This window comes from Epargyreus clarus, unplaced genomic scaffold (genome assembly GCF_041222505.1).
Source record: "Epargyreus clarus isolate Ecla_fem2 unplaced genomic scaffold, WU_Ecla_fem_2.2 ptg000007l, whole genome shotgun sequence".
Classification (NCBI taxonomy): Eukaryota; Metazoa; Arthropoda; class Insecta; order Lepidoptera; family Hesperiidae; genus Epargyreus; species Epargyreus clarus.
This window is the reverse complement of record NW_027332215.1, coordinates 26032960-26059626: the sequence shown is the minus strand read 5'-3', so window position 1 is coordinate 26059626 and position 26667 is coordinate 26032960. Positions and strand designations below refer to the sequence as shown.

At 34.7% G+C, this 26667-nt stretch overlaps 1 protein-coding gene across 8 annotated transcripts in view; it reads right to left on the bottom strand.

Moving 5' to 3' along the window:
• shaker (potassium voltage-gated channel protein Shaker) overlaps positions 1 to 26667 on the bottom strand; it is a 133934-nt gene that overhangs the window by 3542 nt on the left and 103725 nt on the right. For 7 of the 8 annotated variants that reach the window (XM_073075258.1, XM_073075265.1, XM_073075259.1 and 4 more), the window contains 4 exons: positions 19288 to 19405; positions 1982 to 2085; positions 979 to 1140; positions 225 to 868 (listed from right to left, as the gene is read on the bottom strand). In XM_073075258.1, the coding sequence (XP_072931359.1) occupies positions 225 to 868; positions 979 to 1140; positions 1982 to 2085; positions 19288 to 19405 (1028 nt within the window). Of the gene's footprint in view, positions 1 to 224; positions 869 to 978; positions 1141 to 1981; positions 2086 to 19287; positions 19406 to 22328; positions 22529 to 26667 lie in introns of those variants that run through there. The other variant, XM_073075263.1, reaches the window with a different exon arrangement.

Below are 26667 nucleotides of genomic sequence, written 5' to 3'. Positions count from 1 at the left end.
TTAAAGATTCACCTACGACTCGTCGTAACTACTCCAACACATCTAATGAGACTTGTTATTTCATAGTTAAGTATTTAACGATTATAATTTTGCGATTGCCGATTGTAGTAATAGCTGCTAGGGCGTTTAATATTATTTTTAAGTATTAACCATTCAAGTTAACTTGAAAAATATCATATAAAATTTAAATGTATTTAGTATTCGTATTTGACAGTGATTCTTACCTATGAACAGGAAAAATATTAAAAGCCCGAGTTCACGCATTGACGCCTTGAGAGTACGTCCAAGGATTTGGAGACCCTTGGAGTGACGCGACAGCTTGAAGATCCGGAAGACTCGTACGAGACGAATCACACGAAGAATAGCGAGACTCATGGCTTGGTTTGAAGATTTGTCCTGCGGGGATACTGGAGTGCGCGGCAAGTTCAGAGTATCTTCTTCTTCAGCGACTACGGTGGCCAGGGTGATGAAGTACGGTATGATCGCAATTATATCTATTATGTTCATCACGTCTCTGAAGAAGTTAAACTTATTAGGGCATGCCAAAAATCGAACTATCAACTCGAATGTAAACCAGATGATGCATAGGGTTTCGATTAGGAAGAACGGGTCTGTGATGTCCGGGACTTCGTCCTCCTCGATCTTGGTGCCATTGGTGGTGGTGTTGAAGACCTTGTAGTGTTTAAATTCAGGAAGGGTCTCCAAGCAGAAGATGACAATAGACAGGAGGATGACGAAGACCGAGATGATGGCAACAACGCGCGCGGCCTGGGAGCTCTCAGGGTACTCGAAGAGCAGCCAGATTTTGCGTTGGCGCTCGTTGGATGGCAGGGGCTTCTCCTCTTCCTTAATGAAACCCTCATCTTCACTGTAATAGAAAAAATGTTACTTATTGATGTAACAAAATAAGAAATTAACCTTTTATGAGATGTTGTATTTTTTTTTTTTGGAATCATAAAATTCATAATGATATATTACCGGAATTTATTGGTTGCTTGTTCCCCCAGCTCGTAGAATTTGATTTCCTCCGAGAACACATCCAGCGGTACATTTACGGGACGGCGCAGGCGTCCCCCGCTCTGGTAGTAATACAGGATGGCGTCGAACGATGGGCGGTTCCGGTCGAAAAAGTACTCGTTTCTAAAAAGAAAATAATACCTTAAACTGTTTCCGAAAATAGTCAAAAAATGGCAAAAAGGAGTTATTTTATATCTACACTTATAAAGCGTATCACATGTGTGTCATTTTAGACGAAATGGTATATAATACAAGTATCATTCCATTCCATTCACCGTAACGGAGACACGGGCCGTGAAAAAAAGACGCTTTCTAAACTCATAAGCCCGCACTAAGATTTCTTGTGTCATGGGTGCCATAAACACTTAAACGAATACACAAATATCCATTCTCAGAACAGAAATCTAAATTATTTATTTAGATATGGATATCTACGGGCAGACGAATCTGGCTAGGGTTTGAAACAGGAACAACAGAACTGGAGCCACGCGGGTCGTCGGGTACATATTGTATAGAATAATATGCTTTTGTGTGCCACTGCGCTCGTCTAACACGTGCGATCTAGACGCAGGCGGGGTCTAACCTGTTTGTAACTGACTACGTGTACCAGGTGTATGAAGACAACAATTAAATGTATGAATAAGAAGGGCGGACAAAACGTAGTCCCGATTTGTTTTCAATTATTCCAAAATAAATTTTATGCTTATGTATTCGCAAGTTATTCTTAAATAAGAAAAGAAACTGAATTCAATTATATTTATGTAATATAATGAGTCAAAAAAAATTACATACATTGTTTGGAACAATGTTTGGATGCTCAAAATACACGCGTAGACGGAAGTTCCACGCATACCGACACCCGAGCTACACATAAACTGCTTGTCAAAAAGATAGTTAACGCTGAAACTTGAAATTTACATCATGACTGCAATTGTTATATAAGTAGATCTCGGCATTTCCTTACCTTAACGGGTCGAAGTACCGGATTCGTCTTTGGGGATCGCCGAGAAGAGTTTCCGGAAACTGATTCAATGTTCTCAACTGCGTCTCGAACTTCAGGCCGCTGACCTGTTGACAAAAAAGAAAAAAACATATAATATAAGTGATATTCAAAAAACTCTAGATTATAATATTATCTCTCTGAGGATCACGAGATGGCCCGTCATGGTATGACATTTGTCATTAATTCTTTCACTTTTAAATCAAAGAGTCACTAAACAATATAGTCAGATAGGTATTAGTTCAAAATAAAAACAACTCTGTTTCCAAAAAAAAAAATGAAATGGTGTATCAGACAAGATAGAGTTTTTTCAGCTGACGTCTTAACATAATTAAATTTCTTGCGAAGTTGGCACAGTCCCGCGGTCATTGATGAAAAATTATTTATTTTATTCCAGAGATTTTAAGTCTTAAAATCTTAAATCATATCAGCAAAGATATGACGTAAAAATATATGTTGTCGTGACATGTTCGTGTGGAACATATTCATACAGGTCTTTGTTAAAACATAATTATGTTTCTCTATAATTATTATGGATTGTGCGTTTTTTTTTTTAATTTTATATGATTGAAGTAGCAACCGAGCATTAGAGCTGCTTATAAGGCAGGGAGGACATGCCGTTGAGCTCAGCATATTCAATATCGATGGAAAACTATCATTTATTTCTAATTAAACTATAATTTACTTGATTTAATGTTAATCAGAAACAGATGCTACAGAAAGGTGGCCACAGATGTTCAATATTTCTTAAAATCAACATATTTAAGCTACGATTAGCAAGTTACCCTACTTGGTGAAAAATGACAAACTGGTAATTGTAGTAAGATAAAATATTAAATATACTGAAGAATAATTGGCCTAACATTATAGAGCTCGGTAGCCCTGTTTAAATAAAAGAAAACATACAGAAGAGCCTTGACAGTTGGTTAAACAAACCGAATATAAGTTAAAGCAAACACTGGTACAATGGTTATACGAGAGGCGGGTTGTGGGTAGCTTGCACAAATATACGCGGGGAGCTAAACTAAGACTAGGTGGTTAGAGATGCTGTTTAAAAATACACACAGTTATGCCTTTTTATGTTAGGTTGGCACTCTGACCCATCGAAAGCTAATAAGCTAATGGAATTCTACCAGTAGCCAATTTTGCCAACATAGGTATCATCATCATCAAGTTTGGTGAAACATCACCACAATATTTGTTTTGATTTTTAATGTAAGTATCATTCTACTACATGATTTAAAATTCTGTGCTGTAGAAAGAACCAGAAAGTCATGTGTAACATCTTAATAGCATTGCAAATTTTTTCTTGAGGTTGAAATAAAAATATAAATCATTGAATTATAGAATATTCCTCAGTAAGACCTGCTATAAATACCTTTGAATACTGAATATGCAGTTTACGGTATCGTTGTCTTAGAGGGTAGAGTGGAAATATTTAGTGCTCCAATAACTTGTTCGAATTCCACACAAGAGTTATGCGTGTGCTATGTGCAGTGAGAGTCAGGGAATCCCGCTAAAGTGAATAACAACAAAATAATTAATAATTACAAATTCCATCAAATTCCATGCTCCAAATTAAAAAATCAAGATTTCGGCGGTCTTTACGTATAAAGCGACATGTCAAAAGCGTATAAAGCGACATGTCAGACGGAGGCTTACAAGAGAGCGTAATTAATGTTCAAACAGCTTTAGAAATAATTCTCTGTAGAATTCTAAGAATATTTTTATATAATGTTGTACTAGCTTTACAAAGTTTGTACTAGTATGTTTTAACTTTTTTTATATATTTTCCAGGAAACTTCACAGATTACCGTTTCTACAATAAAAGGCAAACAAAAGCATTTTAGATTAATCTGAGATACAACTTTATACGTAAGAAAAATGAAAACAGTATTGATAGGCATCAGCGTATGCACCATCTAAAACCGTATATGTTCTTATTAGTGATCGAAGGTATATGCAATAAAAAGTGCAATACATGTTTAGTCTAACCACTTAACACAAGTGTCACTGAATTTATTATTTAAGAAATCTTTATACGTAAACGTGTCAAATATATAAATAACAGTACAATGAATATCATTATATTTTTTTTAAACTTTTATTAAAATAAAAGATAATTGAGTGTTAATTAATATGAACATAAGAAACTTAAATAATAATGTAGTTAAAGACCATTTACTCTCAAATTAATTTATTACGATTCACTTAAATGAGAACTAATTTACATTAATAAGTAATTAGCCTGAGGATGGGCTGAATTTAACATATGCGTATCAAAATATATATACATACGCGACGAATATATAACCTCTTTCCTTTGGGAAGTCGGCTAAAAACTTATAAACAACACTGCGATGACGTCATAAATGGTATTGCATGTATACAAGTCAATAATTTCATACCATTATACATTATCAGATCAGAGGTAGTGAAGATCAAACGTATGATTTTTTTTTGATTAATTGTAACATGCAAACAATGAAATAATAAAAACAGACTATGTTAATTACACCTATCATCCAAGTACTCGTATGATAACGTATAATCGACTTTCCTACTATTCAAAATGTATTTGTACTTACATACCTCTAAGACCCATATAATATAAAAATCATGATATAGGCATTACTTGTATGTCTGTGGCATTTCTGCTTATTCTCTCTTATGTGGTTCTAACGTGAACGCTTAAGTGCGCTACAAATTTCTCGCTAAAGCGCACCTTTCACACACCAGCGGGTCTTCAAAGATTGTGGAGAGAATTTATAATATGAGAGAAGTAGTTTTACAGACGCTGTTCATGAAACGAATTTCTTATAAAGTTCTTGTTTGCTTTTCTTAGCCAGCAACTTGGTTCGACTAATGTTTATACTTTTAGTAAGGTTGCTAAGTTTTACTCGTGTTTAAGTGCTGCTATTCAGTGAAGTAGACTTAAACAAAGCAAATGCATCAAACGAGTTTGCAATATTCGTGATGTGATAGCCTAGGGGTTAGTAACTCGACATTTCCATCGAGAGGTTCGAGGTTCGAATCCCAGGCCCGCGTAACAGTCCCATAAAAAAATTTCTAAAGGGTGTGTAAAGTCTATCAATTCGGACTTGGCCATTGCGGCGGGCTATGGCCTAAACTCCTGTCACTCTGAGAGGAGATCCGTGCCCAGCAGTGGGACTTTAGTAGGTTGCCGACATTCTACGTCGTTTAAGTTAATTATGCTTAAACGATGTAGGCACTTTAGGCAATTGTAAACTAGGTATACTACAATTGTATATTGAATGTTACAAGATAGCTCTAGTATCATGACTTCATAAGCAAGCGATGTATCTCTACAATTGACTATTTTAATATTTTTTACCGTTGGCTTTGAAACTGCTAGGCGAATGTCAACGACGGAAGTGATGATTGCAGAAGGTTTTGTTACATTTGTATGATCCTTAAATGTTTGTCTATTGTCAATTATATCAACAGTGATAGATTAAGAAGAATTATCAATCTAAGTGTACAATTTAGCGCCCCGCAGGAGGTAGTTCCTGCAATTAAATGTTCAGGAGTTTACGTGGCGCGCGTGTCAATTATGTTACGAGAATATTCACCATGTTACATCGTGCCAAAGTATTATTAATATGATATATGTATGTATAATTGTTTTTCATAACGTAGAAAATGAATATGCAGTCCACATCATAGTAAGCGACTCCAAGCATACCATGGACGTCTGAAATCAATCCCAGATAAAATAACAGACATGAAGTTGGCTACAGGGCTACAACGCATGAGCTACATGCATTTCGACATTTGGGGACTCGTTTCCTTTACCACACCCTTAAAACCAGAACGCAACAGAGCTGAAGAATGTTGTTATTAGGAAGGAAATGGTGTGGCGGTGGTGCCTCTGAAGCCAAACCACAAAGCGTTATGTAGGGTGACGTCCAATTCAGTTACAGTTGATTCATTTTGCTCAACGTTATCTTTTCATCGATATAGAACATCGTAACGTTATTTGACGGATGCTGTATATTAAATTCGTTCTGTATATGTATATTTCTAGTGATCCCAGTTTGTTTTATCATGATTACTAGCAAGATGCGCGCTGTTCGGTTGTTCGTTGTTTTACAGGTTTCTGCCATTTCTATATCGGAAACAAAAGACTGTCTATTATGTTTTATTCCACTCTTGATTCGGAAGTTTTTGAGATCTCCATAGGGAAATGACGATATGATTTTAATATTTTTATTACAAGTAAACTTCGCCTGTCTCTTGATTTTGTTATACTTAAATATTATTAGGTCTATCTACAGTTTAAATGTTATTAGGCCAGCTCCATTAGGTACATGTAAAGTCAGAAGATTCTAGAGACTTTATTAAATAAGTAGTTATTGATTGGCTCAACATGATCTAATAGTATTTACCTTTTGGGTACAGAAAAGAGAAAAATAGTAATTAAAACAAAACAAAAAGGCGGGATATTATGTGAGGTAATTATAGCGATCATCTAGAGTAGACAGAGAGAGTTCGATCTTTAACGAAAACAAAAAAAAAAATAATTGAAACCTCGAATGCAACTAGTGGCAACAAGGTCTATATAATAGAACTTAGACGGTAGTTACTACTGCATGCTTCTCTAGATATGATTGCTCGAGGAACGGACTGAATACCAAAATCCTTGTATCTTTCAGTGGTATATTTAGATCTGCTCTGAAAAGGGGATTTTTTTACATAAATAAGCAGCTACGTAAATACCAAAGGCCCAATCTGGAATTACTTCTGATTTAATAAATTCCTCTTAATTTGCCGGATACATTACTGTGAAGTGGAACAATCAAATGAAATACACAAAGGAATATTATGAAGCTTATCGATGCCTAAGTTTATATCCGGCGTAAACTAAAATAAACATCGGAGCGATCAAATATTCGACATCATAATACAATCAGCAAGTTATACTACATAGATAATTTAATGAATTGGCTAAAGCGTTTGAATAGTAAGATTTTCGAGTTCTAAGCCTTTTGTATTGTATTATCGCCACGGACCAGTGCACTTCAAGTGAAGCTTGCTGTTGTGTTCACAGAAACTATTGAACAAGAATACACAATAGCGGCGAAGATAACGGCAAACAACAAAGACGAATCGACAGACGGTTTAGATATCGATCATCGGACGTGTTATCGAATCGAATTCAAAGACCAAATACAATGTATAGTCATGTCAAAAGAACTTATTTCAAATAGTTTAAAATAAGAAATATATTATTTTTAAAATATTCAGCCAGTTCATATTACAATTTTGAAAGGTTGTATACAATTTTATCCATATGTAAAGGTGCAACTAATACAGAAAATTGTCCTGCCTTTTGTAGGGGACCTCATGAGAAGTCGATTATTCTGTTGTTATTTTTCTGTTCAAATGAATTGTCGGTAGGTAAAAATGGAGAAGTAGGATCTTAGTAAGAAGACAACACAAGACGATCATACTTCTAGCCCTTTAAGATCTTGTTTCCGGTTGTCTATTTGCGACATGTGTAACGTGTTCAAGTTTGTGGAACGTTCGGACCGTGCCGGCGAGGCCTGGCGGGTCAGGGTCGAGATGCTGCCTCTTCGCGTAACGAGCGCTCCAGTCGCAGCATTACCGAAGCCACGTGCACCGGATTAAGAAACTTCATGTGTCATATGAAAATGAAACGCCTGTTTGTGTATGATTTGTTCGAGTCTGATTTTTGCGAGCCTGATATTTTCGATGAAATATCAGGCTATATCCATCGAATTATTTAAGTTTTGTTATTTATATAGGTAATATAAGTAATAGTTGAAGTAAGAAGTATTCCGTTTAAATATGTTATTTTCAAATAAAAGTCCTGAATGCTTAACGAATGTATTATTTACGTACCAAAAACAAATAATAAAGCACAAAAGCATCTTGTCATTGTATCCCAATGTAATAACTACAACGTATGTATTTTAAAAAATTACATTCACATGAGTCATTGATAACAATAAAATCCACCAATGGTGGCGTTTAAAAAATATTATACGTAACGTCAAGAAATTCAGAGTACAAACAAGCTTTTATAGGGACTTAGCTCCAATATTCCAAATTGACGTGAAAACCGGTCCCAACGTACACAGTTGAGAATCACTCAGCGGAAATTTCAGCGAAATTAAACCGAACTAGTAAAGCGACATAACCCAATACGAACCTGAGCGTTGAAAGAATTGTAGCTGAAATAAACGAAACAGCGCGAAGTACTGCAGTTAAACATGATTTACAAGGCAAGAGAGAAAACATGGGCGCCTGGAACGTGAGAGCCGGCGATAAATATTTCAATAACTACTGCGGTATAAGTTAAAGTAAACTCCAAAGAAAATATGTCGGATTTTGTTCTAACTTCATTCAAAGTTACTTTGAATTCGTGAAGACAGGGATTCTATCGTCTTCTACCTCTATTTAAATTACTGCATTATTTATATTTATATTAGTAAAGTTTGAACAGGAATACATTCGATCTAGGAGTTCGAGGAGATACCACGACTACACCTATATCTAACGTGCAGTACTTTTTGAGTTTCTGAAATGCCGCCTGACTTACATATAAAGAGACCACCTTGATGCTCTGGTAATAGCAATGCATCTGCGATTGGTTTCAGATAGATCACTAGTTCTATAAGGTTTAGTGAGTAATAACATCACGTAATCCGATTTACAAAGTTGAATAGTTTATGAAGATTTCATTTGTATAAAAAGGTAAATAAGTTTTTGCAGATTTATGATTTACAATAGTTCGGGCTTTTATAGTTCCATTATACGAGGGATAATATCTTGAAGGAGCTCAAGGCAGACCTGACATAACGTTGTGGTTAAACATTAATTTGTGAAATTCCTATATTCTCCTTGTATTTATCTTGAACAGTTTCTCGTTCTATAAGTTTCCACGAGATAACTTTGATTAGTTCTTGTTGTTTCAAACAATAAGAACTCAATATCTCGCCTTATGATCTTCGGGGCCATGTCTGCAATACTTCAATTGAAACTTTTATATATCACTTTGTAGTTTTAATAGTAATATCATTTTTTTACTGATTTCAAATTATCAGGGCTTGTCATTTCGCATTACCTAAGGTGAAATGTTTAATAATTGTTTCTTCAAGGGTCCTTTCAACTGTATTTATCTGACAGGATATTAAGAGGCCTTTCAGAAAACTTAACAGACTTATAGCGCATGGAAAATATATTTTAAGTGGTAGGTAAAGGTATAGTAGAAAATACAGGTCTATGGGTATAGTACTTACATCTCTGACAAATAAAATTATCTAATTGTGAGCTTCTATTGACAGTCAAATCGATTGAAACAATGTATTTTGATTGATAGGCACGCGGTAATTACACAACTGGATATTTTTAATGAGTGGGTACGTGCCAAATGCACGTTTAAAAATGAAAGGAAATCAACAATTATGTTTAAAACGTTGGATATAGTACTATTGGACTATAAAAATTAATAACAAACTGTCTATATAAGCGGACTGGGCTTTAGATGATTTACGATTGGTGCAATCGTAATGAACTCTATGTATATTGATTTTTCGTTTTCGTTAGTTTCACTTTGTTAGGTAGTCACAAACTCCAAATGTAGTTTATTTTTTCTAAAAAAGACATGTTTTTGAATGTTTTATTCATATTTTTTTATTATTTTTGAATCGTGTGGGTCAAATAAGATTCTCTAAATTTCGACTGCTCATGCTTCACTGCTGATGAGTAGACATACTTAGATAACCTAGGTCCAGAATAGAAATTTATATTCATCTTCTGGAACCAAAACTTTAGGAATTTGTCTGCCTCACTGTCCCTTTAAAAGTAAAGTAACAAATCTATCACAATAGTTAAGAAGAAGTAATGCAGGACATATAAATGTTAATTCAAATAATGAGAAGGATATCTTGTGTTCACAGGAGTTCGTGACCGTGATATGTATTAAGTGCATTTTGTTATTATGTCCACTAAACTAAGCTTTGAACCATCTCCATAAATATGACAGTCTGTGATATGCATAAACATCAATTAAATTACAGTATTATCCACAAGGTAAATAAATTCACTCATACACACCGGCCGGTTCATAGGTACTTTCCGAGAATAAGTTTTTTGCAAAATTTAGGCGAATTTTTAGCTTTGACGTTCGAATTGACAGTCAATTTGCTAGAGACTCCCAGCTTCCGTTTTCAACTGAATCAGAAAATTTTGAAACGACACGCCATTTCGTTCATTCGTATTCTAATATTAAAATATGAAATATTACGAACAAAATATGTTTAATACAGATTTAGTTATGACAGTGTAAATAAATAGAGCGTCGAATTTTATTTACTTTGCATATGCGTTAAATATTATTGCTTTGCACTGCGTTGGCGTCGCCCACGTGTTTTATATTATTTCAGTCAACGCAGCCTCACAATTGTAGCAATAATAAACTTTGGGAGATGTAAACAAACTCGTCTGGATCTGGGTACAATGGAAAAGTCCCGGTATCGGGGCGGGAGTGCACGGTTCCGGTGTTTACGCTTCCTGTGGCGCGGGAATGTTTACGGGCGTTGCGAATGCGTCTCGTCGCGTGAATCGGATTTACGAGGCGATCGCGGTACCGCCGTACCGTACGTATTTCTTTCCAGCATTTGTTCCTCGCGGTTGGCAATGGCCTGCTCCAAAAATACATTTTATTGTGTGTTCACCAAGGGCGCGAGATGCGTACTGCAGCGCGGGAGCGCTTTATGAAGAGATTTAATAATTAATACGCCGACGGCACACGCTGTAAACCCGACCGCGAATTGTTCCTGGTTTTAATGTTTTATTACAACATTCGCGACGTGTTAGTGATGTAACGGATATTGATTTTTAAAATAATCGTTTTACATTTTGTTTAATTAATGTTTAGTTTAGCGTGAGGTTACTTTGGCAAGAAATAAAACCACCTGTACTAAAATTGTGTATGTTGTGTGTGACTAGAAAAATATGAAGTGATTTTAATTATAATGAATTATTTTTGCACTATACTGTAATAAAATTTGGGATAAGCTTCCAATTCTGAGCGCGATAGTGAGTTAAAGTGCGATTATACACAAACGTATAGGCCAATGTTGGTTACAACACTACTGAATGACGCGCGGCACGCTTACATAGTTAGTTTCGCAACCATGTTTTGTAGCTCTGACGGAGCCGCGACAGCTATTTAATGCCCAAGTGTAACTAACATCAAATTCATGCAAGTGATCATAACAACACTGTATAAAAATATGATTATTTTTATTAACATGACTGTTACTACCATTGCTTTGTTTTTGAGCCAGTTTTAATAAACATCCTTAGCAATCATTTAAAAAGGATATACTCGTAAGTAGATACGTAAATGCTGAGCTACTTCTCTGGCTGTAACTTTATTATTGCCCATTATTAATATGTAACGTATAAAAGTTTTATCTACCAAATATTGACAATTGACAATCTCTTTATACTAAATATTGTTAAATTAAATGCAATGTTCTTACATCAGCGTACCATCCATCCAAGGTCTAGAATGTCTACTGTATTTTAAGAGGTGAATAGTATTGGAGTTATTTTCGTTTGTTTTCATTCTGTATTATTTGTTATTGTTTGGGATTTTAAAGTGAGGTGAACAAAGCAACTACCATTGTTATGTTATAATTAATATGCCTTTAATATTTCTTCGTTACATTTCCGTTAGTAAAGTGTGAAATAATTTAATGTTTACAGATTATTGTTATGTACCTAATAAGAAATATTGTATTAGTTAATTATGAAAATTATTGCATTTGACAGATCTATGATTTCATCAACGACATTCCTTTAATTTATTTTACTAAGTCTCTTTAACTGTTTGTTTAACTAAATTTTACGACTAACTATATTTGTGTTATGAAAGAAATTCATTTGTTGTTGAACAGGGTTAAGTAAATTTGAGAGCAATAAATTTCATATAGTTATTACATTGATTGGCTAATATATATGTATATATATTTTAAATGGCTCGATAGCTAGCCTTTCGTCATTTACACACTGTTATTTATTTCAACCATTCACTAATGAATGAAATCACAAAGCTGGCTTAAAGCATTCACGACCGGCCGTTTATTTCGACATTGTTATTAAGATAGCTAGCATTATGATAAAGATATTTTGCGTCCACGTTTCCGATACGAAGCCGTGACGAGCGGCGACCTCCCGCGTGTTTACCTAGCTCGCTAAATATGCAAGTTCAGCTATTTCTGCGCCAGTATTTTTAGGCAGCCTCTTTAAGGTCTTCTTTTCTCGTCCACACTCCAACGCTCGCTTTGTGTCACACGATGTTTATTTGAAACGACGTGAGGCACGCCGCAGATTCTAAATTTAAATGAGAATTAACAGCACAAATTCCGTTACTAAGTAACAGTGTCAATTGAGTTTTAATTTATTTTGCACGATATTAGAGTTTGAAGTGGTTTGCGTTTGCGGCGATTCATAGTTAAACATATCTTCACTTCACTCAGACCGGAAAAAAAACATTCGTCTGAAGTTCTTGGGTTATTTCAGTCACGAAAGGAGCTCTATATTTAGTAATAAAAAAAAACACTATAAAACAATACAACGTATACAACTTTATTTTGTTTGTTTTTCTGTTTTGGTTTTATATTTGACTGGCTTGCGACATGACTGTTAATTTTAATTCCAACATTCAAAAGAATTATTTTCATAAATATAAATATAACATTATTTCACAAGGTATTACTTATTTTTTCATAATGATTGCGTTGCAATTCTATATCTGTACCAGCTGTGTACAGGTATATTTTAAAGTCACGTAGGTAATATTCAAATATATCATGCAATATGCAACGTAACGTGAATGAATTTGCTGGCAAAAAGCTCCTGTAATATTACTTGCACCTAGTAATGAATTAGTTCGCCTGTTTACGTGTTATATTTAGTACCGATAATAGTAACGCATAGCGTAAGATAGTTTAATACTAAAAGCCCTCATCGACCAAATCTATGAGCTCTAAATAGTTTATTCAACTATCTACAATTGAAACATCAAAGGCGTTTCTATCTTTGCGTTCTCTTTGTACGATGATGCTGGTGTTTATATAGTAACTGGATGTTCGCACTATCCGACATATGTTCGGCGTTCTACGTTAGGACCAAGTGTTCGTACTTGCGAGTAGGTAAAAGTGAAAATGTGACTGGTATCATTTTAATACATATTTACAAACATGAGCTGTATATTATTGTTACAAATAATAAAACTGTATGTTGATCTGCCTAGCTCAAGAATCACTAGTTTAATTTCATCGTACTTCTACAAAAAATACATAAATTTACAATTCCTCTGTTTAACAAAAGTAGCCTGAATGTAGCGCAAATATATTTGGACTAGGAAATATGCGTCCACATTGAATCAACTGAATAATTAACTTGATCTCGGCTTCGAAGCGAAGTTCGCCAGAGTTGCCCAGAGCGTACATTATTAAGTTAGCGGAGAAAGGTGTTCGGAAACTACGAAAACTGTGCTAACAGCCGAGTTTGTTGCTGATTTCATTTATCTCCATCGCATTTAGAAGTAAGTGTTGATTATTCTATAGAGTTTAATTGCTGCAGGTTAGTTTGTTGTTGACTTTTCCTAATGTCTATTTTGTGCAATATAGCCCTTGCAAATAACCAAAAGACTAAGTATCACCTAGTTACCGCGTAGTAAAACTGTACTTAGTTTGTTTATCTTTTTCGAACATCACACAAGGCCGCTAAATTGTATTATAATATTTAAAATCTTTGTTGTTATTAGACAGATGTGTATGTATATTAAAATGAAATATTCTCGGAATCTACCAAGATTCCATTATATTTTCAATACAACTAAGCAAAAAGTAAGATGAAAAGTTTGGCTTTTTGTTAACATTTAATTGAGTATGAGCAGTGTGCGTGGTCTCCTTTTTAATCTAAAGTTTTCTTGTAAGTTAATAGCAGTTTCTTCTTCTTAGTTTCTATTGTTTGCCGCAACACAACTTTATGAAATTTTCTTCCATTTGATCTTTGAACGAAAGAAAACGATACTTTCTTTTATTTTATTGTTCCTTTGTTTCAAGGTACTTCTAACATCCATATCTATAGTAGAAGATCCCGATATAAGACGACCTTCACCGAGCTGGTTAATGGATGAAAAGTATTTTAAGTCGAATTAAATATGTCGATAATTATATTGCAAATGGGTTGTCTAAAAAAAATATAAACATATTATATCGGGATCTTAGACCACTAGTTTAGCTTAGGTGTGTTCAGTTACGTATTGTTTTACATATAGTTAAAAGAGTTTTTACACGATCGACAGTCGTCGAAGACATTTTTGTAATATGTTGTACCTGCATAAAATTAATTTGAATATCTGTCTAGGTTCAGTAGATGCTATTCACCTGATAAGTGGTTACTGCCTTCAAAACAGAACACATTCGCGCTCAACACTGGCATTAAGAAGAAATAGGTACGGCGGTGGTGGTGTCGTCGGAGTCGAACCAAGAAGAGTTCTAACTATTCGTATGATTTTAATTCGTCATTGTAGTTTACGAATTTAGAGCGCCACGACGGTCGGTCACTTTAAAGACTTGTAACGTGTGAAAATTGCACAAGTATAGTCTGCGCCAAACTGCTAGTCTGCTCTGAAGTTGTTGCTCTGCATAACAAATTGTATGGCGACGCGATTTATTTCTATATTCAGAGCGGACTAGCAGTTTTACGCGGACTATACTTACCTACTCTACACATTAGCAGCTCGATGCCGCTAACCGGCTGCAAGCGATCGTGTGTCGGTAAACACCTCGTTCACAGACAATTGCACTTAATTACCGCTATTTACTACCTCGTTAGTGCGCTAACTCGATTGTTTGGGTTTCATTGAGTACTTATGTTTGGTTTAACGTTCAGTTTTAGTAAAACTGTTTATAAAGAACTCGAGCTATGGGTGTCGTAAAATATAAGATATATTATGTATCCTTTTCTCTTATGTCTGCTGATGTAATACTGAAGACAAGGTCCGTGACAAAACTGTCAATAATGACATGTTAACATTTTGAAATACATATTGTAGCTTAGCAGCATGCAGTCTATGAAGTGCTCACTCATGGTTAATTTGAATTTGAACGTCGGCTACATCTGTGATTAAGATGCAATGCCATTTGCGGGCTGGATCTATCCACAACTTTTAAAGCATACCACAACAGCGATTATTAATATTGCTGTTAGAAGGCAGACAATAGGTGTAGTCGTGGTTCATTCGGAGTCGAACTAGGACGTACTGCCACCTTTGTTATTCCCAAATAGTCGCAAATATGAACGACTCAACATAAGACGAGGAAAAGAAAGCAATAAGGCGGGGATCGAGAAACATAACAAGATCAATAGATAACTAATAGGCCGTTGATCGATTCCACCACTAGAACCACGTTTGATTAATTAGCACTAGTGTTTGCTGATGAAGAAACATAAGGACTTGTTTCACATTGAGCTAGTAATCGGCGACCGAATAACGATAATAATTTGCACGCCGACCCGGCAGAATGAGAGAAAATTTGTAACTATAAGACCTTTGTTAACCTTATTCTATGCAAATAAAGTATTATGAATTATGAATTATGATAGATCAAGTAATCTACAAAGATACAAAAAAAATAACAAAAAGTAAACTTTAATGGTTCTACCGGGTGGCACTGCGACGATTGGGTTTGAGAGACATCCATCAAAGTTATTTATTTATACCAGAAATTCGAACTCAGTCTTAAGGGATACAAAGCATCGAAAGCCGACCTCAATGCTATGAACCATTCTGCATACTTTTTAAAAAAGGCTCGCTACTTCGGTAACACAGAAGGCTCCCTCGCATTATGTAGAATCGGTCGCGTAATTAGTTGTCGTGTGATGCAAATGTCTGGGAACCTTTACATGATAAAGCTTCTACTATACTTATCAATGCCACAAATTACATGGTGAATGTTTATCGCCGCTCGCTGCTCGTGTATCGGCAACATAGAAACAGAAGCTTAATCTCAGTAATTTATGGCCTCTGTTAGCTAGCGCTCGCCTATTATCTGCGGATCGATTGTTATCGGGCTAACGACGATCGGGATTTCAAACATTTATTATAGAACACGCTACTAAATCTTGCTGTACACAATGATAATATAGATAAGCAGGCTCCCTTACGAAAAGAAATAGTAATATCTACTAGTACGTTTTTATATAAAATCTTATTTAATTAAAATTTATTCATATAGAACTCTTTTGATGGTTAACAGACCAACAGCTAAATATCGTCGTGTAAATTATAAAAGTCGTGTCGTGAAGTCGTGACGGCTTATCTGGAGGCACGGCGCAGACGCCAAGTCTAACATAAGCTACAATAACATTAACATTTTCGACCCCATGTAACTTCGTTATTAATAATAGCTAGAATCCTGAGTTTTCAGTGACCAAGAAAGCACAAGACTAACTAACTAGGTAGGTATATAAATAATTTCGTTACGTTTTTGTTTTTAAGTACGTACATATGTACAAACATATAAACACACGTACATATGTATCATTCTTGGCACGCCTTAGAACCCAAATGGCTTGATAGCTTTATAATATTTTTTAGTTGTAAGCCAGTAGTAGGTTGTTACATGTAGGTAATGCAGCTTAGTAACCTTGGTAAGCTGAGAAATTTACATAGTAATGTTTATTTAAATCACAATTAAAATCCAGTACCTGTATATTATTGCAATATGCTATTTAGACAATAGCTTCGTACACAATTCTCTATGCAATTTTTGCAAGGTTGTCATTTACTAAATGGTTTGTTATTATGATAAGGGTAAATTTTATACTAATGTTACGTTGCGGAATGCACGAACCTGAATGCCAAGGTTTTTTAAAAGCTTACACAATGTCACAAACATTTTTTTTCATACGTTATAATTACGAAAATTACAAGTCAGTATTAAAAAAAAACATCACGCAAATGTTCAAATATTTTAGTGAACTATAGTTTAACAGTTTTCCTTTGGCTCAAACTGTAATGTTAAAATTTCAAATAACATTACTAAAGTATTTTTCGTTAGATAAATTTATAAGCATAAAAGTGTGAGTACATGTCTCAAATATTGTTTACAACCACGCAGTGTCAATAACCGGATATACGATATCCGGTTAAGCTATTTGCATCACAACGAAGAGCTAAGTGACATCGGAAATGTAATAATTTAGCGTCTGTCAACTCGTTTTAATTACTTTCACGGTCAGTTGTAAGCGATATAGGAGTTCATGTAAACAATTGTTACTTGTATAGTTATTATACTGCTGTTTGAACTGGGAAGTTACCTATAAACGTGGTTTCCGATATAAAAAAAATGTTTCAATCAGAAGCACTACAGTTAAAATATTGTTACAATTCGTTAATTATTTTTTTTACTTATTTGATGTGTTTGTATTTAATGAAACCAAATCCTTTTAGGACAACTGTAAAATGATTCATGAAATATGTTTGTTTTGAAAGAAAATGCGTACATTGCCCATCCATTGTAAGAAATACAGTTTTGTATTCATTCAATAAGTGTCAAATATGCTTTCTTTTCAAATGTAACGTTTCAACTCCACGAGATCGGTAACGAGCTAAACACAGCTGTTTCTAATACATGTCTTAGCGCGCCAATAAATAGGTCAGACCCTGGAATTACATTCACTGCGATCACTAAATTATGCTAATAAATTGCATAACTTTCCTAGCACATTTACTAGTTTTGCGCGAAACCCACTCAAAAGTCGTATATAGCTCAAACTATGATTGAAACCAGTTGGTTTGCTGGATGACGGGTTATTCAATTTCATTCGAAAGCGAAAGTAACAAACTTAATAAAAACATTATTTATTCTTCTTCATAATTATTCCCCGTATTAAAGCTACAACGCTCTGAAGCAACAAGAACACAATGATCACAACTGATGATACACAGATTAAAGTCCCCGAGTAGTTAAATAATTACTTCCTTGATTAAAGGAAACAGCAAGCTAGTAAGTCAATGTGCTTTTACGACATACTTTAAACCAGACCACAGCAGATACTGTTATCAGGCAGAAAATATTGTATATGGAGTTATTCAGATCAAGGGTCTGGCACCCTTGCTCAGCTCATATCAGATAGATTGCTTTTACTTTTTAAATCAAATCCATTTTTTTTTATTCAAAATAGGTTCTTTACAGAGCACTTTTACGCTCTTTTACATAACGTTTTTTTTTATGACAAGTTTAAACTTTTTTCTATGACATTCAAGATGCGGTCGAGTATTTTATTGTAGTAGCGAATACCATGAAAAATTACCCACCTAACATAATCTGTATTTAATTATTGATAGTTTATTTATATTTCTAGTATGGTTCTAAGTTTATGGTGGATACTATTTTTTTCAAACATATCAGTGTGTTTTCTTACATACATTATATTTTCATAGATGTACTGACTATGTACCGTCAATATATTAATAGTGGGAAAAAGTTCTCTCAGGGACTCACCACGCCGCAGACTATATATTGCCCTTATTGCTCTTTTATATAAGTTTGATATATACATACTGTAAAGATATTGGATTCTTTATTTCTGTTGTAACAAGTGTTCTTGGAAAGTGGACGCAAATCCATTCCCGTTCTTCGGAACGTGTCAAGTTAAGTGACTTACTCGACCCTCGCTAGCAAAGCGTGACCTAACAGATTATAAATAAAATATATGTAGCATTAGTGCTAGTCAGAAAGACATACTCTTTTTTATTTTATTAAGAATTGTGTTATAACTGTATCAAACGATTCCTTATTAATTATTATAAAGTGTAGGTTTTCGGGATATTCGGGGTATAGCTTTTACCTTCTTTTAGGAAACTGTTTTGGTGAATAATTTCGAATTAATTGTAACTGAAACATACCTTCTGAAATTGGTCGAAAATACGTTAATATTTCAAAGGTTAAGTCAAAAAAAATTTCTTCAACCATTTAAGTCTTCAAATTTAATCTATCGAAGTGTTTGTGCAGATATAACATATACACGTGTTACATTATATGTTACCTATCATTACAATTATAATAAACGTTTAATTACTCGTATTATGACTTTCTTTCAGTCATCTGACAGAAGCTACCGTCTAAGTGTATTGATGAACCTATAAAACTGATTATCGCAAGTGAACTAGTAAATAATGGTTTAAGGGTACTCACATTGATCACTACTCTTTCGCAGAAATCGTGGTCGTGATGGATCGGCTCGAACGTCACCACACCGCCCTGGGGCGGCCGGCCCTGTTCCTCGTCCTGATTGCAAAGTTTCGGCAGCGACCTGCAACCAAAAACAACACGGTTATACGAAACACTCCAGCAAACATCCTTCAAACTTCAAATTGTACTCACTTAGATACCGGTGCCACGTTGATTAACTTAATTCCTGAATGCCGTTACAGACTATACTATTATATTATACTTATTTGTCATATCAACTGGGCGTTAACTTGTTTCTGCCCCCAACCACACGTTGACAGATTCCCGACGACGAGTATAGTCTGTTTCGGTTTCTATAATAAATGGTAGGTATATTGATAACAACCGAGCAACGAGTATTTGGTAGCGAAGTAGGTGTTGCATATAAAGAACATTAATATTTAATAATCAATATTTTAATGATAATCTTATTCGCTAGTCGATAACTCGTTCTCAGTCGAAATTTGAAGTGTGTTAAGTGTTTGAGTGTGTAAGAATGTGCTAGTTGATTTTATTATTTCTAGTACAATTGTCCAGTAGGCCTTCTGAAAATTTGTTTGCGAGAGTAAACATTTCAATACAAATAAGACTATGTATCTATTATGAGAGTAGCGAACTGCGGGCGAAAGCGTCTATTTGAATTCGATCTATAGTTCAATAAAAAAATCACGGAGTAGAACGCTACGTGACTATCGGAAATCGGAAAGCTTTCCGGCCGGAGCTGGCAACAAATATATGGAAAAGCTCACGTCCTGCCGCTCGGAAATGAATATAAAGTCCTACTTATCTAAACTCGATACATGTCCACAGGGGACATTAACGAAATCAATGAAGTAAGTAAAGTTAAGTCTCGTCTAACAGTATTTTCGTACATCATTTAATTGCTGCTATTGAATACACAACTACCTATATCACTTATTACTTCATCATTATTGAAGTTATTTAATTTAAATAATATTTGAAAGGGCGTAATGATTAATTTACCTAATCAATTTTTATAACGTTGATTTTGGTGATAAGATTGTGGTAGACTTTACCAATAAGTACTTAGGACACCTTTTATGTGCTACAACTCAATAATATGATGTGGTTGATTCACATTTGCTTAAACAACAAAATATTGGACTTATCATTAAATGAAAACACTGTATGAAAGTGTAACACGTTAATACATCTTTCATTATAATTACGTTTGTATGCATGAATATTAAACTATAATTATCATTACTTGTCGCTAACAATCGCGATACAAGTTGCGTGTTTAATTAGTGTTCGGCTCGTTCATCGAGGATACCCGAAAACTCGGAACTTCAGTGAAGATGGTGAACGTGCTTTAATATGGGCCCGAAAGCACTCGACGCCTCTCAGTACTTGGGTGAGTGCGACATCGCTATTTGCTTAATTATCTGAATAAAATTGCGTCCCATTATAAGCGATTATCTCAGTGGCCGTTATCCACTTAGCTACGTATTACGTCCTTAACATTGGACGTCTAACGTCTTATAGGTCCTTTTTTATAAGAAAAAACACAGTATCATGTATATTTTACTCGTTTACATAGTAAACATTGCATAAAAGTAATGAATACTATAATTAAACCTAAGATTAGAAAGCAAAAAACAAATTAACTTTAGGCGGACGAAAATACACTTCAATAAGTGTATTACTGTAGACACCTTTGCACCGGCACTAAAGTCTTGGTGTTGCGAAGCTACACAGCGAATACGCTGAAATTCTTCATCCAAATATAAATTCGTTGAGCATTTGCAGTGAACTGATTTATCGGGCGGGCGCTCTGCTGGGAGCGGCAGTCGGCGAGTGCAATGCTTCGGCCGATACACTCCCGATTTATTTACTGCTACAAAACTTCAAAAATAAATCATTTGCATTGTAGCGTAACTACCGCGGCGGTCGTCAGAATCGAGGGAATGCTAGAAACAATCTACTTCGTATTGTTTACGCCGCACTTCCTTGCTTACTTTTATTTAGTAAATAACGTACGTGCCTACTCAGGGTCACCAAGAGATATTTCAGTAAAGTTGGCCACCGGACATTTCTTCACATTCGGTTCATGCAACTTTGTAGCGATGTAAGAAACCTGTTTATTGTTTTCGGGCGTGTTTACGTTTTGAACCGAGCCCACAATTGACGGAAATTTTGATTTAAACGCTTGTGTATGCTAGCTTACATTTGTAAAGGAGAATTTCAAGCCGCGTCTATAATTCACAGAGAGGTTTCCGTTAAACAGTTAGGATGTGCACAAAAGTTAAAAAACAGAAAAACAGGTACGGCACATTCACTAACACCGCCTGCCTCTAAAATAAGGTTGGTCTAATAATAGGTGGGAACGCCAAACGTAATGTGGGCATGGATAACAATAATAGATGCGCTTACGACGGCGCGCGTTGTGACACGAGTGACAGCTCCGGACGTCATCTGACGCCGGCCGAAGGCCTCGTCGAGCGGAAAGCATTTTCACTGCCGTTTCACATATCAATCTACCTACGTATATATATTTCCTCTATGAGTTAGAGGCTTCCATTATTATTGAGGATTATTGTCAACAGGATAATTACTAATAACAGACGAAAGTCTAACAATTGGTAGGTGTTGCAATAAAATATTATGCATCACAAAAACATTATGTTACTATTGCAAATACTTCACTTTATTTTTCAGCTTTGTTTGCTTTACACGAAATCACGCCATTTCAAAAGTTTTTGACACGCATGCACGATATCCGTAAAAAAGTCCAACTGTACGCACTTTAATTTGGTGGAATTCTGCAATCCAATTACTATGGTTTGTTGTTACAATTATTTTGCTTTCGATTAGAACATCCGAGCTCGGTTACGACGTCGTCCTCAAACGTAGAAATATTTTTAATGACTCTTATACCAGTTGACTTATAATCGATATACAGAATAAAGTATAATAATTATAAACGTCTGTGTCTCCTAATACATTTCACCACGAACTATTTCTATCTGGAAATAAGCTATCACCTGTTTTCTCGCTTCTTTTGTAGCCGCTTGATAAACTTTTTGTTCGGTACATTAGGCGGAAAATTCGCTGACATAAGTTCCAACTGAAGTACAAGAACACCGCTAACAAGACTACACTAATGGCATTATGTTCCTACGGCACAATACATTCTATCACATGTAATATACGAGCCCGTGGAGCCGGGGAGCCGGCGTGGTGCGCTGACAGTGACTGCAGCCTGCGCCACTCATAACAGTGATTCTATTAAGCTAATTCCAATATACCTCATGCGCTTATCCATAATTCCAGCACGCAACTGCTAATGCTATTAACTTACCTCAAATGAGCAAGTTACCATACATTAATGTTCATATTCGTTATGTAAGTGCTTTATTTTCTTGTTGTTTTGTTTTTATTTAAGTTATTAACTTTCCCTTATATATTTTTGAGCACGTTTCCTACGTGTTGAAGTTGAGTATTAAGATTGCCTTTTACTCTTCGTCACGTTTTTGGTTCTTATTTTTCTTTAATAATTGTGTGTTTTTGAAATGTTTGTTTACTCGCCAAGTTTGTTTGAGTAAATAATGAAGGCTCAACAAATTAAATATTTTAATAAATACGCATAACTCAAGTTTACGGTTATTTCAACGCAATTTTACATAAAAGTTAAAGTACAAACATTTACGTAAATAATGTAGTTATTTTCAATAAAATAAACATAAAAAGTAGCCACAGATCATAACCTGCTTACTGCTAAACAGGCGAAACAAAATACATTTTAACAACGCATCTTCTCAAAGAATATTATCATCCGAGTATATTATAAACAGACATTAACATATCAGTTTTATTGCAGCAATCGACCATAACTATGTTTTTATCATTTTGTAACGAATTAATTTTAGTGAATACTTGAATATTAATTATGCCATAATAAATATAAAAGAAATCGTTTAGGCTTGAAATGTGATTATTAAAATAGAGAATGAAATTAAGAGTACATTTAATCATTTTTTCAAGTAAGCAGTTAATTTCAGACGATATATTTTTTAACGTTTTAAGATCTATTGCCCATTTAAAAATACTAAATAAATAACTATCAAGCTCGAGTCAGTAATGAGTGCGTTGTTGTGCAACCTGTTCTAAAAAATTATAGCAGCGGCGTTGAGTGTTTTATAATTTGTTTATTATATCTCCTATACAGATATCGTTTGTTATTCTCGTCCGATCGGCGTATGAACGGACGTGTGGATGAATACTTTGGCTATGCTGAATGAATGAAAGTGATCGAGACGTATCAGATAGAGGTGTGTCATGGTGTTATAATAATACAAGCTTTCGTATATGTGACCTTTTTAAGGCATACGTTTTCAAAAAATATATATAGGTATAGTATTCATCTACGTCATATTATTATAAGGAATTCCATGGTAAATTTGATGATCAAATCCCGAGGGTTTAGGGGTAAGGCTTCCGTTATACTGCTGACTAAAAATCATTCAGTGATCGTTTTATTTCGGATATACTGTCAAATCATGGTAAAAATGGCTTTTATTGGCTATTCAATATATTCCTGCAATATGTGTTAGCTTTAATGTTGTTGTATGACGCAATTAAGTAGATGCAACAATTTTATTAATAAATTGATTTAATATCATAGTTTCGTAACATGAAAACATTGAAGTGTTTACACGGTGTGGACAGTAAAACTTTCAAAAGGTTAATGGAAAAATTATGGTTGCCAGTGACTACAGGCAACATTAACATTTTATGCAAGTTTTTAATTATTACATACCTTTTCGACTATTCAATTACATTGGAGAACAAATAAAATTAAGTATTTTTATGTAATAAAAAAGAGCTTCGTTACAAGTATCTTATAATTATTTATGTATAGAGTTTAAAAAATTGTCTTTTCTTAATAGGTTCAAGTTAATTTAATAATTATCTTATATATATTACGTTTAAAAACATTTGGCTGGGTGCATAAGATGATTTGTTTCGTCAATATCATTACAGGATTTAAATTGAAAATGTTTAAGTGCAAGCGATGATATTTTAGCTTTGTTCCGAAATAGATAACTAGGTCGGTTCATTCGCAGTGGTATTTTCAGCAAGTCTATAAAGTATCTTGCGGCCGACCGCAGTGGCTGTGAACTTGTCTCGATTTATTTTAGTTTCACTCTTATTATAGTAACACGAGAAGGTAGACAGTTGGTATATTTGTGTGTGTTATGACACCAACGCTATACCTAATTGTGCTTTAGAGGCCTTTGATTAGTATTTGCCGTGGAATGTTAGTTCCAAATAGCTGCATTGCTGTTCTACCTAGATTTTGTAGAGACAAACAGAGATCAATTTAAGAGAATAGGTTACGAGTTAGTATTTGCGAAATTATTAACCAGTATCTAACAGCCGGCAAACCAGATGAAAATGCAGCGGTTACAAGCGTCACTTCCGTAATTAAAAACAAAAAATAACGCCAAGTTCTCAAGTTTCAAGAATATATTTTAGTATTAGCGACAGAATCCCGCGGGCAATCAAGTTAATGGTCGGCGAGCGGCGACCACGACCGCGGCTCCGCTTTGTTGTCGAGAGCATTGTTCGTATGGTTTCCATGTCGCTAAACTCCCAAGGCCCGGCGGAAGCCTTACCAAAGGCTTCGAGAGTAGGTCGCGACGCCCAAGATCTCTTGTAAATACGGTGTAATTTTCTCTACGTATAAAATCTGTACTGGTTGTTTGTTGAAAACTTTGTTGAGATGCTTTTATTATATTACTTTATTTGTGCTGAGAATAAATTTACTTAAGTAATTACGTGTTTAATTGGTGCTATATAAACATGATATATAAAATAATGGTTATTGTAGGTATACAGCAGTAAAAATGAGAACGTACTCGATCTCTAAGTACATAAGACTACGTAAGACGCACGTACCTCGAACGTAAAAAGTGATTGGAACGTCACTCTTATAAAATGGAAAAAAAAATCTTAAATTATATTGCAGTGTATTAATTTTAAAACAACAGTAAAGTCCACTAAAAGCTCGAGAGGCTCTGGCTAGTATATGGCTATACCTCACTCCTCGTGCGCTGAAAGAGCTTGGCGACTAAGGGATCAAAGGGTGTCTGTCTTTAACAAGTCAACTTGTCATTAACGAGTATCATTCTGGCAAAGTTATCTTGACCTTTCAATGTTTTATATTAGAATGCATTTTCTTTTCCGAAATCAGAGATTGCTTTGTTAGCTTATTATTTCGATATCTGGATTTATTTTTTAGTACCAATTATTAAAAATTAATCCAGCCTTTCGGGAACAAGGAAAATGTTGAGCAATGGTTAACGGCAATTTTATGGAATTATCTATCAATAAAAAAACTTGTAAAAAAGTCCACATTATTCTGATAAAATGAAAATAATGATAGCTATTACTGATATAAATACCTATCTCTCAGAAAGAGAAGGCCTACGCGTATAGGTAGGTTTCACGTATCTTTGATTTTTTTTTAAGATTCCTCATGATGTTTTCCTTCACCGTTTAAGCAAGTGATAATTATTTTTCTAATACGCTATGTGCGTCTTTGAAAAATCAGATTATTCAGAGCAAGTAATAACGTAGTCGTCCCTAGATCTATCACTCCACTTGACTAAATGTATATAGTAATAATATATTATCCTATAAGTATTAAACTCGGGGGAAGGTGAGGTTGTGGTATGGGGTGTATTGTGATGGAGGAAGCTTGCGTCGTTACTTGGCAGATGTTTCTTTATAGACCAATTTCCGTTGACGCTTCATATTATCGGCACATCAATCTCTTTTGACGCGAAACCTTCCCAGTTCATTATACTTTAATGTATAGTAAACTTTTATATAATGTATGTACTTAACGCTGTATGACTAAAGTGCGACAGAGGAACTAGCTATAGTTATTGTTTTGTCTGGGCAGATATTCCGCTTAATAATAATTATGACTCTATGTTACTTTTTTCTTGTACACCACATCAAATCGGTAAGTCTGCAAACATTGAAAGGTTCACTGAAAATACACTTTCACTGAAAATATATGAATCAAATACCTCAACTGTCAATATATCTCTCGTTACTGTCTTGCAAAATATTATCCTTGTAAAATAATCCAAACTTGCGATATGAAAATTAGTTGAAAAGTTCAAAACATGTACAGGTTTCCGTCAAGTGTCTGATTAAAAGTGGGTATGGCACTTTAATTTTACTCTTTTAAGAATATTGTCAAAATAATGTAGAAAGGATTTGCATGTTGGCGAATATTAGCTTTACGTTGTTTGTCCAGTGCCTTGTTAACTTGGATTTTGGACATTATATAAACAATACATTTATATA